Raw genomic sequence first — 19,122 nt, 5'->3', positions numbered from 1 at the left:
TACCTACTGTAGATGAGAATACTTCATGTCAAGTTTATATATATATCTATAACATAGTGTAGCAAACGACCACTGTCTTTTAACAGCCAACTAGAAATGAACACAAACTGAAATGTGAGATCTAAGCGTCCCCTGAGTTTTGTGGGCATTTGAAGTCTGAATTTTGCAAATGGCCCCCATCTTCATAGGGGCTGAACAAAAGACCCACATTCACATACCCTCAAATTTTGGGGAGCTGGAAATCTGGAGCTGGATTTGAATTTTTTACTTTCAGGCCCACCCTGCAACCAATCCAATCACATACTCTTAATTGTTGAAGTGAGACACACTAAAAATTGTTTTAGACTCTGGCTGAGAAAAGCACTTACACATGTGGTTCAGGGCCCTTTCTGAATACTGATGCTTTCCTGAAAGGGGGCCTTAAGTATAAGAGAGAATCTTCCAGAGTTTTGCATGTCACAGGTGCACCTAGTTCACTGCCAGCACTATCTAAATAATAGACAATCATATCTCCATCTATACACTATACAAAACATTCATGGCAGAACAGCTTGTGAAAAGCCTGGTGAATTTAGCTCTTCTTGTGTTACAGCTGCATACAGTTTTAATAATGAATTAAAATGATATGACCCTTTCAATTCATTGTGCAGAAAGTTATTTACACAAATAGCATTAACAATAAAGGCAGAGTTTTTGCATAGATTTCCTGCTCAGTTGACCTAAGCTATAACCCAAGATGCCAATATAATGTTGAACTGAAGAAGGAAAGTTGGGCTTTGACCAATGATATCACTAAGAGCCAGTCCTTTCCTCTTTTATTTTTCCCCATCCACACTGATTGTTACAGGTTATACTATGCCACTGTTAACTAGTTCTTTATTATACTGATGTCCTATCATTTTGCTTGGAAAGTGAGGCTGAATAGAATATACTAATAGGTTTCAGAAACTGTATTTATTTATTTATTTATTTGTTTAATTATTTGGAAAAAGATATTTAGTTTATATGAAGGTTGTGGTGCTGCCAAGTTTTGAAAGCTATTCCTGGAAGTAGTCTTCTGTAAGAGGCAGTTCCTGGGACGAAACTGCAGTGTTAGAACTGTTGGCTGATGGACATGCAGTATGATTCGGTGTTGTTGTAGGCCTGTTGGTCCCAGGATATCAGAGAGACAAGGTGGGCAAGGTAATATCTTTTATTGAACCAACTTCTGTTGGGGAGAAAGGCAATGTTTCAAGCTTACGCAGCGCTCTTCTCCAACCAGCGGACAAAATTCGGTGATGAATCCTGGTCACAAGCCATGAGGCATATTGCACATACACTAAGGAGAAATAATTCTCATCCTCAAAGGAAACCTGAACAACACTTTCAAAAGACTAGCCTGGGAACTTAAATTCATGACCCTGCTGGACACTAAAAATCATGGACTAGTGGTTTTATTATGTCGGTGTAGCAGGAGAGCTAAATCAGTTGGAAGAGCACTGCAGTGTGCACATTCCACTGTTTTGTCAACGAAAGCTGCCTTTTGTTGACAAAACTGTGTAGTGTAGATATGTCCTTAGTTTCCCAGACCTGAAGAAGAGCTCTGTTTAAGCTTGACAGCTTGTCTCACTCACCAACAGAAGTTGATCCAATAAGGATATTTACCTCACCCACCTTGTCTCTCCTTCAATATGATAGCACTCCTGAGCACAGTACTTAGTGATGATAGTCTTGTGGTTAAGGCATTGCATTAGGATTTAGGAAATTTCAGTTCAATTTCTTCCTGTCACAAACTTCTTCTGTGACCTTGGCCAAATCTCTTTATTTGCATTCTTGTAGCAGCTAGGGGCTTCAGTCAATATGTGCTAGCTTCTATACATCCAATACATACAGTAAGAGACAGTCTTTGCACTGAAGAGTATATAATGTAATTAATCTCTGTTTCCCAGCTCTAAAATAGAGATACTTCCTTTCTCCCACCCTTTGTCTTCTCCATTTACATAGTAAACTCTTTGGCACACACACTGTCTCTTATTATGTGTATAGACAGTGGGCCCACAATTGTAGATGATACCTCTAGAAGCTGCCATACTATAAATTAAAATAAATATTGTTCTGCAGCTATTCAGACACTGAGCACTATTGCTGGAAGTACTCTCCCTTCAGTGTACCCTGGGTAAGTATTCTTAGGTAATCTGAGACTATCTCAGTTTAAAAGTAAACCTTCTGAAAGCAAAAATACTGTCTGTCATATGTGCAGGACATAAAATGATACGTTTCAGCTTTTTATTTTTTTAATCCCAGAAAGGCTGTAAAACTTCAACTGTTTAAATTGTTTTCTTCAACTTTATAGCACCTATAAAAATTCTAGACACACAAAGATTTCCACAGACCCAAAATGGCACAAAAATCTTTCATAAAAAGTACCCCTCAAATTTCCCAGTTTGGCATTAAAAACAAATTGTGCTCTGTAACATAACTGGAAAACACCACCACCTATGCAAAAGCTAGGAACCTTTCCAAGATTTCCATCTTTTGAATGGTTTTCAAAAGGCCACATGCTTGCTGCAATGAATTGGGGTGGATGACCCAACACAGGTGTCTTCCAACCTTGTTCATATTAACACAAAAAAGTCTTCCTTACAACGATGGTAATATTTATTAGCTTATTTAATGTACTGTTCATCTCACTAATATCAGGTATTCTAAACATTTCAAATATTCAGTTGTGCATGGACTTTTACTTTTGAAAATAGAGAATGTTCTAATTGCAACACTGTACTTGGGACATTACAGTAGCATGTAGAGGCTCAAATCAAGATCAGGACCCTATTATGTTAGCCACTATATAAAAACTTAGGAGACAGTTCCTGCCCTGAAGAACTTACTACACAAATAGACAAGACAGATGAAGTATTGTTACTCCCATTTTGCAAATGGGGAACTGAGGACCAAATTGATTAAAGGAGAGATTGTTATTTATGTCTTTGAAAAATCTCCCCCTAAGGATATATGGCAAGTATATGGTACAGGTAGGAATTGACTCTTTGTGTCTTAGCCCAGTGCCTTAATGACAAAGCCATCCTTCTTGTCTATATCAAAGCTCATCTGGCAAATCTTTGTCTCTTTTAAAGTAGTTTGACGAGGCTCATGCTCCCTTCAAAGACTTTAGAAGGATTATAGCACTGAACATGTTTTTTCAAATCAAAAATAATATGAAACCTTGAGAAAGACACTGAACTGAAGAATTTCAGTGTCTGGATCCTGAATGATTCCCTCCTTCTCACTATACTTTAAGAACTTGCAGTCTAGGGAGTAGCCTCAATTCTCCAATTCCCATAAATTTAACAGAGGTCACAACATGACCTATTCAGCTGAGAAGCATTACCACTGAGAAACCTGATGATACCTTTACACTCATTGATGTGTGAACATAATTCTCTGAATCTTTTAGCCACACATAGTGTGTCTTACCAATAGAAAGACTTCAGCAGATGTATATGGCACCATGAGTAAAGTTACAAGTGATGAATTCTCTGATTTATAACTCTTCCTGGTAACAAGATAATAGAAAATTGTACGCTTATAGGTGTTGCAAAGTGCACAACTTCTTCCAGCAGAGGCGAGAAAGGAAAGAGAAGATATTCATCACCCCTAAACTAAAGGGACTCTTGGTTGTATGACTCCTGTTGTCTGTTTTGAGACCAGCTCCATATTTTACAATCACACAAAATGAATTTTAAAGACCGTGGTAGCCTTGTAAGGGTTAAATGTCAGTGACGGTACATGAACCTTCCTGTTTTTAGTGTGTGTATGTGTAAAATAAGATGAGACTATAGAGACACTTGCTTACTGTGCCACCTTCTTATTTAAAGAGATGTGTTGGTCTGTTAATGTAGCTTAGCACATTTTAAAAACAATTGAGTATTGCATCTAAAACAGATATTAGCAGATCACAAATTTTGGCGTGGATGAAATGGTCAGAGAAGAAACCAACATATACCCAGTCCTCCATTCCAAGGTTCTTGAGCACAGTAATGTGCATGGTAGGCAATCCAGAATTGTCAAACCTGAACTCGGGTGGGCAAGGCCTGGGCGTACCATGATCCAGGCAGAAGTTACTCTTCTGAGACAGAACTTGCTTGGGAGTTAGTGCTCTCTTGGGATCCTATAGATCATTTTCAGTGAGATCTTAGAGTTTAAAGGCACATCTTTGGCAAATCTGAAATCCTAACTCAATATTGCCAACCTCACGAAATCAAAAATCGAGAGTTGGACCCTCAAAAATCAAGCGATGGGCCCAAAATATCATGAGAACTTTTTGGCATAAAGATTAGACTGATTTTTTCAGTCTGCCTTTTGATTTTTTTTTATCTCCCCCTGCCCATCCCATGTGCGTTTCTCTCTCTCTCTCTCTCTCTCACACACACACACACACACACACTGTTGCCCACTCTCCCAAATCTATTGGGCAAGTTGTTTTTGGCCTCTGCTGCAGGAGCTGCCCATCCCCTGTCCCCCAGAGCCCCAGTCAGTTCAACATCCACCCCTTCTGTTCAGTTCCCCCAGCCTCACTTCTGCTTTTTTTAGTGCCATTTGCCACCCTCCCCCAGGCCTGAGGGGCTGCAGTGGGTCCCCTATCCCTGCTCAAGGCTGATGGGGGGGGGCAACTCCAAGGATTCTTCACTCCCACTATCCCTGCCCAGACTGGATGCTGCAGGGGTAAGAGGGAGGAGCAGAGGTGTCATCCTGCTCATATTTCTCACAGGAAGGGAGCAGGGATTAAGAAGCAGAGCCACACTGGACTGTTGGGTTCTTAGGCCACATCTACACTGCAATTAAAAACCTGTGGAACTGAGTCTCTGAGCCTGGGATAGCTGACTTGGGATCATGGGGCTTGGGCTGCAGGGCTGGAAATTGCCAGGGGAGGGGCGGGTCTCAGAGACCATGCTTCAGCCTGCCCCCAAACATCTACACTGTAATTTTCAGCCCTGCAGCCCAAGCCCGTTGAGCCTGAGTCAACTGACCCAGGCCAGCCACAGCCATGCTCCAGGTCTTTTATCACCCTGTAGATGTACCCTTTGTTCCCTCCTCCCGCTGTGAGAAGGATGAGAGCAGAGGGGAGAGACTGTCAGCTTCTGGCAGGGCTGAACTTCATGAGGGGGTGGAGCCTCTCACATCATCGCCAGAGGAGCTACAGCTCCCTCCGAAATCCCGTCACTCATGAAAACATCATGAGAGTTTAGCTAACGCTAAAGCCATCATTTTTTGTCCCCCTCCCCCACCCCCACAATTGCTTGGGTCTGGTAGCTCCTCCCCTTAGGCTGAGGGGAGGGCCCTTTAGCTGTGGGTAGGCTTACGCCCACCCTTCCCCAGTTCCCAATAGGTACCACTAAAGCCATCCTCTTAAAGAGATCTGCTCTGATCAGGAGGAGTGACATATAACAATTACACTTCTGTTAAATTATTTTCTCTAAAAACATTGTTGTTCTACTGGATCCACAGTGTGTTTGTGATTTAATTCAGTGCCCTCCTCTTATGAATGGTCAACTAATTTATCCTCATTTCAATTTCCCTTTTTATGTGACACTAGAAAGTTATTCCATTGTCGTGGTAACATCCTGTTAAATAGGAGGATCCGATGACTATAGTCCCATAGCTTGTCTCTGTAAACAAAAACAAACTCTTGTAATTATTGTTTTGTTTTTGATATTTACATGGCAAGGATTTGTAAACTTGTTCCTTTTTCCTAAATAAATAAAAAAGAGAGTTTGTTACCTTGTCTGTAGCTGAGGCAGTTTAGTACCGGTTATATCCAAACCAACTTTTTGTTCTTAAATTCTACCCAGGAGTCTCTGAGCACTCTTGCTAATCACTTCAGTCTTAGGGTACATCTATACTGCAAGCAGAAACTGGCAGCAGTAAGTCTAAGAGCACATACCTATAGCCCTAATAATAGCTGTGTAGATGTTCAGGGTTAGGCTCCAGAGCCCAAGATCCAGCCTAGGAAGCACGGTGGGCTTCACAGACAGGCTCTGAGACTCGCTACTGCAGATTTCCACTTGCAGCACAGATATGCCCTTAGCGAGCCGGTAGGCAGACCGATAGGCACCGACTCTCTGGGTGCTCCGGGGCTGGATTATCTCCAATAGGCTGGAGACATATGAGCCTCAAGGCCAGGTGAAGAGCTATGAAATATCAACTGTCAATCTCAACAGTTGGCAAAGAAAGCTCCCTCAATGGAAAAATATGTATAACCAGCAACAGGGGATGGAGCAGAATAGCAGGAAACAGATCATAAAGGAAGAGCAGATTATCCTCATCCCCTAAAAGCATGAGGAACTTTATAAAATATTTTGGCTTGCAAGTAGATATTGAGGTTATCTGTTAACAAGGGAAAATTAGTGTTAGTGCGATATATTCCCACTTCTCTGCTATTCCTGGCTGTAAGCCATATGACCTGTGTATCCTCAAGTATAGTAAACAGTTGCAGGTATATTTCAACTTGAGGACTGTAACTTTCTGTGGTGAACTACACCATTATTTTCCTAACACATCTGAGGATGGCAGCTCTTTTTAGTAGTCTATCGGCATGTCTGGTGAGATGTGAGTCCCTTATTGACATGTATTTTACAAGTCTTATGGTCACCACATACCTAGCACTATGGATTTTCATGAACAGATTCTACTGTTACCACAGCCTATCTATTTAACACAGCTGGAATCGTCTCCCATAGGACCAGATTCTAACATCCTTATTAATGTTCAACAATGTTAATCTACTTATAATCCCATTAAAACCAATGGGGCTATATGCTGAGGAAGGTGCTGCCCAAGTTGAGCATGGGATCAGAATCAAGCGTAGAAAGATTTCCTTGGTACCCAAAGAACAGTCATTGTCTACATATCTGTTGGTTCTATAATCCTTCTGCACTTGCCCTGAAGATCTCGAAGTGCTTTGGAAACATTCATTAATTAACCCTCACAGACACCAGAGAGGTAGGTACCAGGGTCGGCGAAGACCGCCTGACTACCGTGCTTGGGGCGGCAAAAGCATAGAGTCGCCCCTGGTAGGTACATATCATTATCGCCATTTTACAAACAGGGAAAGTGAAGCACAGAGTGTCCATGAGTGAGTTGCCCAAAGTCAGAAAATGAGTGTGCTGGAAGCAGAACCAAGAACTGCAAATTCCAGTCCTAAAGCCTAACCGCTGTCCTCCAGGGCCACCCCGGGGGAGGTGCAATTTGCCCCAGTCCCTGGGCCCCACAGGGGCTCCCACAAGAGTTTTTCAAGGGCCCTGGAGCAGGATTCTTCACTCGTTTCGGGAGCCCCGGAAAACTCTTGCTGGGCCTGGGCTCCGGAAGCTTCTTCTGCTCTGGGTCTTCGGCGGCGGCGACCCCCCCGCCGCCAAATTACCCCTGAAGCAGGACCCGCCGCCGAAGTGCCAGGTCCTTGGCGGTAATTTGGCAGCGGGAAGCCCCCGCATGGGTCTTCGAGGCACTTCGACGGCAGGTCCCAGAGCAGAAAACCCCCCGCAGCCGAATTACCCCCGAAGCAGGACCCACCGCTGAAGTGCCAGGTTTTTGGCGGTAATTCGGCGGCAGGAAGCCCCCGCCATGGGTCTTTGGGGCACTTTGGTGGCAGATCCCAGAGTGGAAAGACCCCCTGCCGCTGAATTACTGTTGAAGCGGGGCCCCACCACCACCAAAGACCCCAGACCCCCTGAATCCTTTGGGCGGCCCTGCTGTCCTCATAGAAAGGCCCTGTAGAACATTATTATAAAATGATTCCCTTTCATAGGCCTTTTAAAAAGCTCATATACTTGAACAGAGAAATATATTTGTGCTTCAGAATTCTGCAAGAGTCCTAAAAACACACCTATGCATAGGAGATTACTCACTATTAAATTCTATACAATTTTAAAGTAACAGAATAAAACCAAGGATATTGGCTTCATCCCTATTATATTTTATGGGACTTTTCCACAATGGCAAATAATTTTGCCCATTACTTGGGAAATGGGAAAGACAATTGCCTCCTTATTTCCCTTTGGTTTCCTTCTATTATATCCTGGGAGTTCTTAACTGTAAGTCAGACTATGGCAGCCTAGTCTAAAGTCTCCTCTCTTTTGGTATGTGGACATTCATAAATGCTTCCTGACACTGCCCTTGCTTAGATGCCTGATTCAGAGACTCCCAGAGAATTCAATGAGCTTGGGAGCAGGTTCTTACTTTGTGAATGGGGGAAACATGGTTATCTTTATTTATTTGTGCTTGTTTAGCTTTTAATTTTTTATATGTTGTCTGGAATATGCCTTATATGGAGTATTGCACAATGAAAGGTGACAGTATATTTTATACTGCATTCATAGATAGTGTGTATCGATTGTTATTGTATTAATCTGAATGTTTAAAGTGAGAGTATATTTCACTCAGACGTCAACTTTATTCATTCATCAGTTAAGAAATGCATTTAACAGAAGTATATTGCAAATTAGCAAACAAAGTTTTTGTTTTTTCAATAGCTCTGCAGTAAAGGTGCAGCATTAGGGAAACCCTTCGATGCATCCCCCCAAGATATTTCAAGTATTGCCAGTTTTATTGAAACGAAGCTTGTAACCTGCTACCTAAGGATGAGGAAGCCTGACCTGGCGCTGAATCATTCTCACAGGTAAAAATGAATATTGATTAATGAGTTACTAGGGCTTGAAGCAGGGAAAAGAAAAGCAAGTATACATTTTGGACTGGAAGGATTTGCAGCAGTTTATTACCCAATCCTATGACAAGAAAAGGGGAATCAATAACCCACCTTGAAAAAAAATCCCACTTGGAATAGACTAAGAGGAATGCTGGGAATTTGCTCAGTAAGGCAAAGTGATGCTGGAAGGCTCAAATAATTGGAAATGAAATATAATCCCTTTCTACTTGTTACCAGTTCAATGTCAGGTCAGAAGTGACTTCAAATTCTTTCCATCCGATGGTTCTTTGCTGGTCTCAGTCATTGTCCACATCTCAAAGACCAGCACCACAGCTGCAGTCTTGGCAGAGAAGCCAGAAATCAAAAAGGCATGCAAATGAAATGCTCCCTTTGACTCTTTGGAGTCAAGATTTTGCCTGGACTCTCCAATCAGTGTTCAGGAACATTAGCAGAAGCTTGCACTGCCACTCTCCATCCTGTACCTGTTCTGTAAACAAAGGATTTCACTCTGTGGCCTGCCAGTCCACCACTTTTCATTATCATTAAGTATACCGCTACCCCGATACAACACAACCCAATATAACACGAATTCAGCTATAACACGGTAAAGCAGCGCTCCAGGGGGGTGGGGCGGGACTGCATATTCCAGCGGATCAAAGCAAGTTTGATATAACACAGTTTCACCTGTAACGCAGTAAGATTTTTTGGCTCCCGAGGACAGCATTATATCGGGGTAGAGGTGTATATCTGAATAAGTACTGCAGTTAACTCAGGTTGAGTTTTTCTTACAATTGTCTTAAGTGAATGTAAATGAAGGGAAACTATTGTGAAAGAGACAACTTGATTATATCTAAGAAGAAAGGTATGTTTGTGCCTAATACACTAGAGAAATTGGTGACGGACAATTCATCAGTATAAAAATATGATCCCTGTTATGGTGCTAAGCTAGTAATCTGCTACATTAAGGCCAAGTGATGTCAGGGGGAGTTCTGCATGCAGATCTACAATGATTTATGGCTCTTTGTGTTGGTGCCCCCTGAACAACTCTGCTCTGTAATGTGCCACATTTCTTAAAAGATTGTGCAAAGAACAATACTGGAAGTTTACTTATTTGCCTACTTTTGGAAACATGATCATGGAGATCCCTGCCTCATTCTAAGCACTATCATAGAAGATTAGGGTTGGAAGGGACCTCAGAAGGTCATCTAGTCCAACCCCCTGCTTAAAGCAGGGCCAATCCCCAGGCAGATTTTTACCCCAGTTCCCTAAATGGCCCCCTCAAGGATTGAACTCAAACCCTGGGTTTAGCAGGCTGATGTTTAAACCATTGAGCTATCCTTCCCCCCCAAGATGCACACTGTAATAAAATGGGGAGGCTAACAAATGTGTATACTAAGAATTGGCAAACCTTCTTTTGCCTGTTAGGGAGGGAAAGATAGCTCAATCATTTGAGCATTTGCCTGCTAAATCCAGCATTGTAAGCTCAGTCCTTGAGGGGGCCACTTAGGGTTCTGGGGCAAAATCAGTACTTGGTCCTGCTAGTGAAGGCAGGGGGCTGGACTTGATGACCTTTTAGAGTCCCTTCCAGTTCTGTGAGATAGGGGAATCTCCATATATTTATTTTTTATATTTTAAAAATACTAGGATTGCAAAATATGGCCATGATTCTGTAGTGGGCCTCATGCTGAGGAACCCCAGTACCTGTTGCACAGCCAGATGGTGGGGCCTTTTTGAATTCCATGGGAGTCTACCCATGTGGTGTCATGGCAGGAGATAGGGGCCATAGACAAAGTAAATGAAGTTGGCTTAGGATCTCTGGGTTACTGAAGAAATAAAAGATCTGGTGTCGGGTTGGGGTGTTTTCTGTTCTTTTTTTTCTTGCATCTGATTTTAACAGACATTCTAACTTGCTTTCCTTTTAGTTACTAAAAAGGAGAAATGCAAATCAATAATGACTGAATCCTCAATTTAATTCAATTAATAATGCAGATGATGAAATAAATCTACACACTGTGCTTGTCAGACTGTGGAGCTGCAGGAGCAGATACAGACAGTACTCCAATATGAAAATATTCTGAGCTACTATTAACATAAATACAGAAAATGAAGCATAATCAATATCTGCTTCTCAAAAAGAATAAATAAATAAATTACTCTGAGGACTCAGACTATAAATAGCTCTTAGCCATCAGTTATCCAGTGCATGCAGAATTTTGCTTCCTACTGAGTTTTTATATCATCACTGCGTTGCAATGGTTAGGTAGTAATCATGAATCAAAATTAAAATATTCATTTCTGCACTTATTTGCATTTGCTAGACTATCTTTATTTAATTTTATGTAAATCTCACAGTTCCTGCATAAGCTTTAGAAGCCTTATTAACTAAAAACCCTCACGCATCTTTGTGTGCGCACGCTTGCACTGTGACCCAAGGATGCAAAGCTGTTCTTCAAATGTCTGATCATTAACTGGGGTCTGGTCTACACTACAGACATATATTGGTGTCACTGTGTTGCTAAGGAATGATGAAGTTATGCCGACCATAACCCCCTGTGCATGTCAGTAAGAGAGCTTCTCCTGCCAACATAGCTAATGCCTCTTGGGGAGGTGGATACACCAAGAGGAGAGCTCTCTCCTGTCAGGTTAGAATGTCTTCATTAAAGTGCTACAGCAGTGCAGCTGCACCGATGCAGAGTTTTAAGTGTAGATGTGCCCCTAAATAGAGCAGTTTTGTCAGTTGTGACGCTTCATTCCAAGCATATTATACAATATGCTTAAAAGAAGCTTGTACAATGTTACAACTGACCAAACTCCAATGTCTATGTTAAGCAGAGTCTGCTGGTTCGGGGAACAGCTTTCCCACTAACTGAGTGAAAGAGAGACATTTCCATTGTCCTTACCTTTTGAGCATGTGTCGGGGGTAAAGATGGGCTCTTCCTTACAATTGGAAATAAATCTGCTGGTTATTGCTCTCAGGACTTGAGGCTGCCTTTTTGCACTGAGAGGAGAGGACATCCATTGGATTTTGACCATATGGCAGGCTGACATAAAAGATGCACACTGGGTGATAAAAGGCTATTAGAAACACTCCTAATTCATCACCAGTGTGAATAAATGCATCTGAGTTGACCTAGCCCACGGGTAGGCAACCTATGACATGCGTGCCAAAGGCGGCACACGAGCTGATTGTCAGTGGCACTCACACTGCCCGGGTCCTGGCCACTGGTTCGGGAGGATCTGCGTTTTAATTTAATTATAAATGAAGCTTCTTAAACATTTTAAAAACCTTATTTACTTTATATACAACAATAGTTTAGTTATATATTACAGACTTATAGAAAGAGACCTTCTAAAAACGTTAAAATGTATTACTGGCGCGCGAAACCTTAAATTATAGTGAATAAATGAAGACTCGGCACACCACTTCTGAAAGGTTCCTGACCCCTGACCTAGCCAAGCAGCCACCACAGTAGCTTATTTGACCACTAGGTGTCATAATTAAGTAGCCATCAAGCTAATACCTAACATCCAGTCTAAACTGGTAAAAAATACAGTACTCCGATAAATAGTGAATCATACAACATTTACATTCCCTGCAGTTCCCTTGGCCCAGGCATTATGGCATATACCAGGGTTTAATGATCCTAATAACCTCAAATGGCTTGCTGAGAAATTGGATTTTTCCCTTTTGTTGCAGAAGGCAATTTTCAATTACACCAGATGGCAAAACAGTGAAGGTTTAAACTTTACGTCAAGAAACTGACTAGAACCTCGGAATCGTGTTGAGGCCTTATGTCGCTCAACCTGATCTCCAAGGTTGATTTTTATTTTATTTATTTATTTATTTTGGCTCCAACTGAAAGCTGTTTTGAAACAGAACACAATGTTTCAGCTCATCAGTCTCCTCTTTTGAGCCTGTCCTTTAGAGGATCTGGCCCAACAGAGAAATACAAGAAGCTGCAGTCATATGAAGAAACAAAAGTGGCAGTGCAATGGATTGTATGACTATGTAACCAAGAGGAGCTATTATGATTTGGTTTTCTCTGTGCATCTTTAACATTGAAGAGGGTGGAGATGAACTATGATTCAAGGTGGAGGATCTGGCAAAGCAAGACAGACATTCTGCTTTTTCAAGGAGACTTCAGTTTTCTGCCTTGCTTTGCTGATATTCCAAGCGCTGGAGGGGCGCAAGTGTTAGGAAACAGAAAGGAGCTTTGGCCTCACCTTCACATCTGAGATAACTACACAAAGGCCAACAGGAAGTTGTTTTGTTCCCTGCACTGTTTTGTCATATGACCATAATCTATCCAGCAACACTTTGGTTGTGGAGTCCATAAAAGTGCAGATTATAAATCCAGGACATTGCCTGATTCCTTCAGAAGTTCAAGTAGGATAGTTAAGCAATAAAATGTAACTATCCAACATGGTCAACTAGTAGGACTTCACACCCAATGTTATTTCAATGAAATGACAGTAAGTCTTCTGATGTAACACAGAAGTACAAAGATGGCCAATCTGTAGGCAAGCAATGGCCTTATGCTCCCCTCCATTAAGCACTGGAAAATAAAAATCACAGAAATTCTGGGTGGAAAAATGAGGTATGTTATGGAGGACCATCTGGAATGAAAAGTTTACTATGCTCTTCTTACCAAAAAGCCACTGGCATCCCCTCAACATATGTCCTTCAAGAAAAGGAATGTGTCAAGCAGGAGACATCTAGGAGTCAGGGGAAAACCACCCTTTGCGGCATGTTTCCCTCTCTGAATGGTGTAAATGATGCCTGACAAAGCCAGAATTACTTCTTCCTTGATGAGGGTTGCTGTGGACGGTCTGAGAACTGTGGGGTTTAACCCAGGTTTCCCTTCAGACCCCACACTTTCTGCAGGTATTGCCACCTGCTAATTCTGCATCTCCCTTCTGAAAATTGAATGCAAGGAGGACTTCACCCTCAGCAAACCCATGTCCCTTTTTCTATTAAGGTTGCATCTTCTGTGCCTTTTTATGTGTTCAGTGGAGGATATGGTCCTTTGTAACACCACTTGTGCAATTTATGGGAGGCATATTAATTATGTAATTGTTATGTGATAACTAATTGATAATAAATAGCATGGTGACAGCTTAAGGTAATACAGTTAGTGGGAATCAAAGGGAGGAAAAAATAACTATAGATGGGAAGAGAGGTTTGCTGATAAAACTGGAAAAGGGAGAGGAATTGAGACCAATGCTGATGATTTGTGGAAGGGAAAGGCCCTAAGATATCATATACATCCCTCCAACCCCATGCCCTCACTAACACTCATCCACCAAAAGAAAAAGAATATACAAACTTTCTCGAGAATCCAAATGAGTGGCTTCTAATAACCTTTAGCAAATATAAGGGGTACATTGCAATATACATAATTGATAATCAATTCTTTAATACAAGACTATTCACTTGAGATGTTCTGAGACATCATAAGCTAGATGCGCTTTAAAAAAACACCTAGCATCCTACAATAGAATTCCCTTCTCTTATGCTGCATTTCAAATATTTCTTTATAATGCAATTACTTTATGAAAAACATTTTCAGTTAACTTTCCCCACTTTTGAACTATATTTTATTTCCAGGGCAGTAGATCAATTACATATTTGTTATCCAATGGGGTTGATCCTGCCCTGCACACTCCCATTAACTTTGAGAGTGACTAATGCCCATAGTCTGTATTATTTTGTAGGATTCATGCAAAAAGAAGCTCCTGAAACAGCTTTTCTTCCTCCTTAGGAGAAACACAGTTCATGATTGAAAAGATTAATGCAAAGTCTAACAGGATTTATGCAGGCTGAGTTAAATATCCTCATCCTAGAATTGACAGCCGTTGTAAATATGTTAATGAAATTTGGTAGTCAAGAAATTAGTACTTGTACAGTTGGGAAATCAGTCAGGAGTGGATTACATGAATAAGACAGGGAAAGTAGAATCTGTTCACCCAAATTAGGAATAGCTCAGGCCCTGAACTGGATGCCTTGAAACAAGACCTTTCTAAATATCCTTTCATTTAGCAAGGAAGGATAATGTTCTTCTTGTTCTTCTCCTTTATAGCTAATGAATTGAGAGCTGGCGGGCAGATGTATCTCTTGGTTTGCAATTCAAAGTGATTCACCACTGAATCCTGTGCAAGAAGAAAAATGTTTAGCATGGAAGATGCATTTCCCTTTCCTGTCAGAAAAAAAAGATATTATGTGTATGAGAAAGCCTTGGTGTAAAAACCCCTTCTTTATGTTTAGACATGAAAGCAGCTTCACGATATTTTTTGGTCTGTGTGCTAAAAATGTCCTCTGCTATCGCAGACACTATATTCACAGCTAATTCTGTTAGGCTGTACTAAAAAAATCTGATTACACAAAATCAAGTTGTATCTCAGGCAGGGGGAGGGAGAAACAGTTGTCTCACCAACAATGCTGTGATCCAAACCCCATCAAAATCAGAGGGAGTCCTTCCATTGATATCAGCAGTCATTGGATCAGCTGTAGTGAAGATTAAATTAGAAAGGATTTCAAACTAATTTTCAGGTTACCATAGAAGACATTTTAGGTCGTCTTCTGGGCAGGCATTCTCCAGCATGCTCATAGCACCATTCACAGGTGTAGCCAGTGGGGAGGTAATGGGATATATGTCCCCCAGCTTTCTAGCTCCAGCTTTTTATTGTCCTGTTGATATCCTTCTCAGAGGGGCTGCAAGTATCATGAATGTCGTTAAATGGTCCTCTCCTCCCTACGATAATTTTTTTTGTGGTGACACTTATACCACCACATTCTCGCCATCATGGAGAGATTGCCAATGAAAAGTAAGCTCACATTCCTTCTACCCTCCAGAAGATACCAGTAAAATTAATGCAGCCTCTGCTGAAGAAGGTATGTGCAAATAGATCATTACTGGGACAGTGTGAAACAAAAGGTCGGATTGCTTGCAGCAGTTTTCATACATTTTATTACAAACTCAAACTGGGGCCCATTTTTCCCTGTTCTGTTCCTCCCAAATTGCCACATTCCATGGAAAAAAGTTTGCCAGTTTTGCCCAGCCCTAGTCATTTTATGGGCCTACCCAAACATTCCGGGTAGCTTAATCACTGGCTGTATATGAAAGCTTTCAAAAACCATTGACACAAATTTTGAGAACTCCAAGTTTTGTATCCTGGGAGACACTCCTCCCTATCTTCAAAACAGCATCCGCAAGGAAACTTATTCAGAACATTAAGATGGGTGTGAGGAAATGCACCCCCATGCTGTTCCCCCCAAAATGAAATCGTTAGAATCACCATGTAGCTAAACACACACAATTCCAGACACTATGATGGGGTCAAGTCCTCAGCTGGTGTAAAGTTGAGTAGCTTCATTGATTTCAATAGATATGCTGATTTACACAAGCTGAGGATCCAGCTGATGGGACTGTCATTTTGTGGGGCAGGAACTGTCTTTTTGTTCTGTATTTGCATAGCACCTACCAGAATGAGGTCTACAGAGAGACAAATAATAATTATAATTATTGTAAGAGAGACTGTATCGTGGTGGACTCAAACAATTCTAAGACTAGTTTGATGAGTACTGAACTTTAGCTAATGAGCTACCTGGAATATACAGGAAAGAAAGAAAAGCAGCCGCAAGTTAAAACTAAATTGTATAATAATCGGAACTTGTCAGTCTCATCTATATACTGAATGTATAACTACTGAAAACAATGGAGCCATGCCATTTTACATCAGCTGAGGATTTGGTCCACTCTGTATAATATTTTCTGGTACATTACTGCACATAACATAACAATGTTACATATAACGTCCAGTGACTATATTTGTATAATTAGTGTATATCAGTGATGTATGTTCCTGCTAGTGTATAACATTGCTGCATCTTACACCTATCTATACATCTCCTTGTGTAGGTGATGTCAGCCATACCTATCTGACTGGATAGCTCAGTGGTTTGAGCATTAGCCTGCTAAACCCAGGGTTGAGAGTTCAATCCTTAAGGGGGCCATTTGGGGATTGTTCCTGCTTTGAGCAGGGAGTTGAACTAGATGATCTCCTGAGGTCCCTTCCAACCCTAATAATCTATGATTTACTTCTGTACACCTGGGCAATTATCTGTAAATACCTCTATCAATTAAAAATGTTAAAGCAAATGTTTGTGCAGTAAGGTAGGAATGCATTACATGCAGGATTTCTCCCAGCTAACAAATGTGGTATCTGCAACTTCAAGCCCATGCCACTTCAGTTAAAGAGATCATTTCTCTTCTAGGAAGCAGCCAGCATTTAGCTTTACTGTGCCTAGCCACCAGAGAGGGACATGCTCACAAGCACTAAGCCAGTGAAATACATTTGTTTACTTGTAAAAGCAGCAAAGAGTCCTGTGGCACCTTATAGACTAACAGAAGTATTGGAGCATGAGCTTTTGTGGGTGAATACTCACTTCGTCGTACGCATGGCATGACATGCATCCGACGAAGTGGATATTCACCCACGAAAGCTCATGCTCCAATACTTCTGTTAGTCTATAAGGTGCCACAGGACTCTGCTGCTTTTACAGATCAAGACTAACATGGCTACCCCTCTGATGATATTTGTTTACTTGTATCTTTCATCTATAGAAACAGCCCCTTGACTTTTTTTTCTACAAAGACCAACTAAACGCAATGTGCTGGTAGGTAGTAAAGATGTTCCTTTTAATGTTAATCAGATTTTCAGAGCTAAATCCCCACTGCAGTTGGGAAGAGCTGCAATAAAAAGATGTGCATCTCTGGAGAAAAGGAAGAGTGAGGCTGATGTTTTCCAGAGATCAATTTTTATACAGCAACTTGCCTTTCTTGCTGTATCTGGTGTTTTTGGAGTTGGGAAGTCAGCTCAAAGGGGAACTAAAGGTAGAAAACTATGGTCAAATACATACACCTTTAATTCACGTGCCCTGATAACTCTGGTGGGAGAAAGCTGATGTCTTGTTTTCTTTTTTTCCCCCTTAGAACTTGAAGAAAAGATAACAGGACAAACTGTATTATTTTTAAGGGAAGATGTCAAGATGAAAAAATGAAAATGTCAAAAACCAGGTTGATATACTGTATTACTTAAAAACTGTTTTGTTGAGAAAAACTGACCAAATGATTTAGGAAAGTCATTTACTGGACAGTCTTTGGATTACACTGCAGCTGAAAAATAAATGAAAATCCGTGTCATGTTTACTTTAGTCTAGTCCCTTTAATGGTGAGGGGGAGAGGTCAGGGGAAAGTCTGGCAAGAACACATGTTTTAATCTTCAGACATAGGGTTTTTATTTGCAGTGTTTCCAATTAAAACTTTTTTTGCATCTGGATCAAGAAATAGTTGTTTCAAAAATGTTTATTAAAATTCCTTTGTCTTTATGATGTCGCCCTCAAAAGCATATCAGTAAAAATTCAATGGAAGCTTTGCACCTAGTGGCGAGTGATACTTCTCCACACGTTACACACACAGATCTTCATGACCCTGTAGTACAGCCACTAGGCACATCCCCTTCACTGCTGGATCTTCCCCACCTCGTTTTCCTTTCAGCACCTGTCATTGTACAGAGTCCTCCATGGCTGGAGATGGATACTGGAGCAGGGACTTCTTCTCAGGGTTCACACCCTCACAGGTTCCCACATAGTTGGATGGACCTCCAGTCTGCTCTCATGTTAGGGATCGGCTTCCTGGATTGTTGCTTTTCTTCTCTACCTCTGTTTGTATCATTCATTTTCCTTTATATGACCCTCCCACTCCCCATTCCTGTCTTTGTATTTTACCAAAAGTGGCTTCTCAGATCTGGAGATAGTATTATCCAGGTCATGGGCCAGCTTTACCCACTTTTAAGTTCATCACATGACACGAATTATAATTATTCTACAAAAAAGCTGCTAAATTGTAGGGGTTTGCTGTGTCAAACAGCTGTTCTATGTAAATCCACAGAACTTGGCATGCCTGGGAGTGTACACGTCTCTGAAGAAATAACAGCATTCAGCTGAATGATCAAATAATCAAAGGCAGTTTTTAGGTCTCCGCTTATAGCGAGTGAGATATTTGTTGTAGGTTTTAGAGAACGCTATCATATTTTTTCAGTATAGAGTTTATAGAAAGAAAGAAGGAGCTGATCTTTTTAAGATTAAGAATGAATCAGAATGAAAAAGGAGAGCTGAAATCTAATTCTTTGAGATTCTGCTACAATTCTGTATTTATTATAAACCTATCAGAGTACATCCTGCCCTAAGTCTTGTAGAAAATGCGTTGCTAACTACCAGGAAATTATTGATTTTTTTTTCATTGCTGTTGCTTAGCTCTGGTAGAGCCGATAACTTGAAAAAAAATCGATGTTGCTATTATCAAGTGTTGACCACAGTTTATAACAGCAATAATCTCCTTTCAAATCTCTTCCTGCAGCACCAGTTATCATTCAGTTGGTTAAAG

General features: G+C 41.1%; 1 protein-coding gene across 1 annotated transcript in view; it reads left to right on the top strand.

Moving 5' to 3' along the window:
* The window catches only part of SPATA16 (spermatogenesis associated 16), a 117,019-nt gene that overhangs the window by 13,647 nt on the left and 84,250 nt on the right, over positions 1–19,122 (top strand). The window contains exon 2 of the mRNA XM_050965971.1: positions 8,505–8,650. Within this exon, the coding sequence (XP_050821928.1) occupies positions 8,505–8,650 (146 nt within the window). The remainder of the gene's footprint in view (positions 1–8,504; positions 8,651–19,122) is intronic.

This window comes from Gopherus flavomarginatus, chromosome 8 (genome assembly GCF_025201925.1).
Source record: "Gopherus flavomarginatus isolate rGopFla2 chromosome 8, rGopFla2.mat.asm, whole genome shotgun sequence".
NCBI classification, from domain to species: domain Eukaryota; kingdom Metazoa; phylum Chordata; order Testudines; family Testudinidae; genus Gopherus; species Gopherus flavomarginatus.
This window is presented reverse-complemented; position numbering and strand designations above follow the sequence as displayed.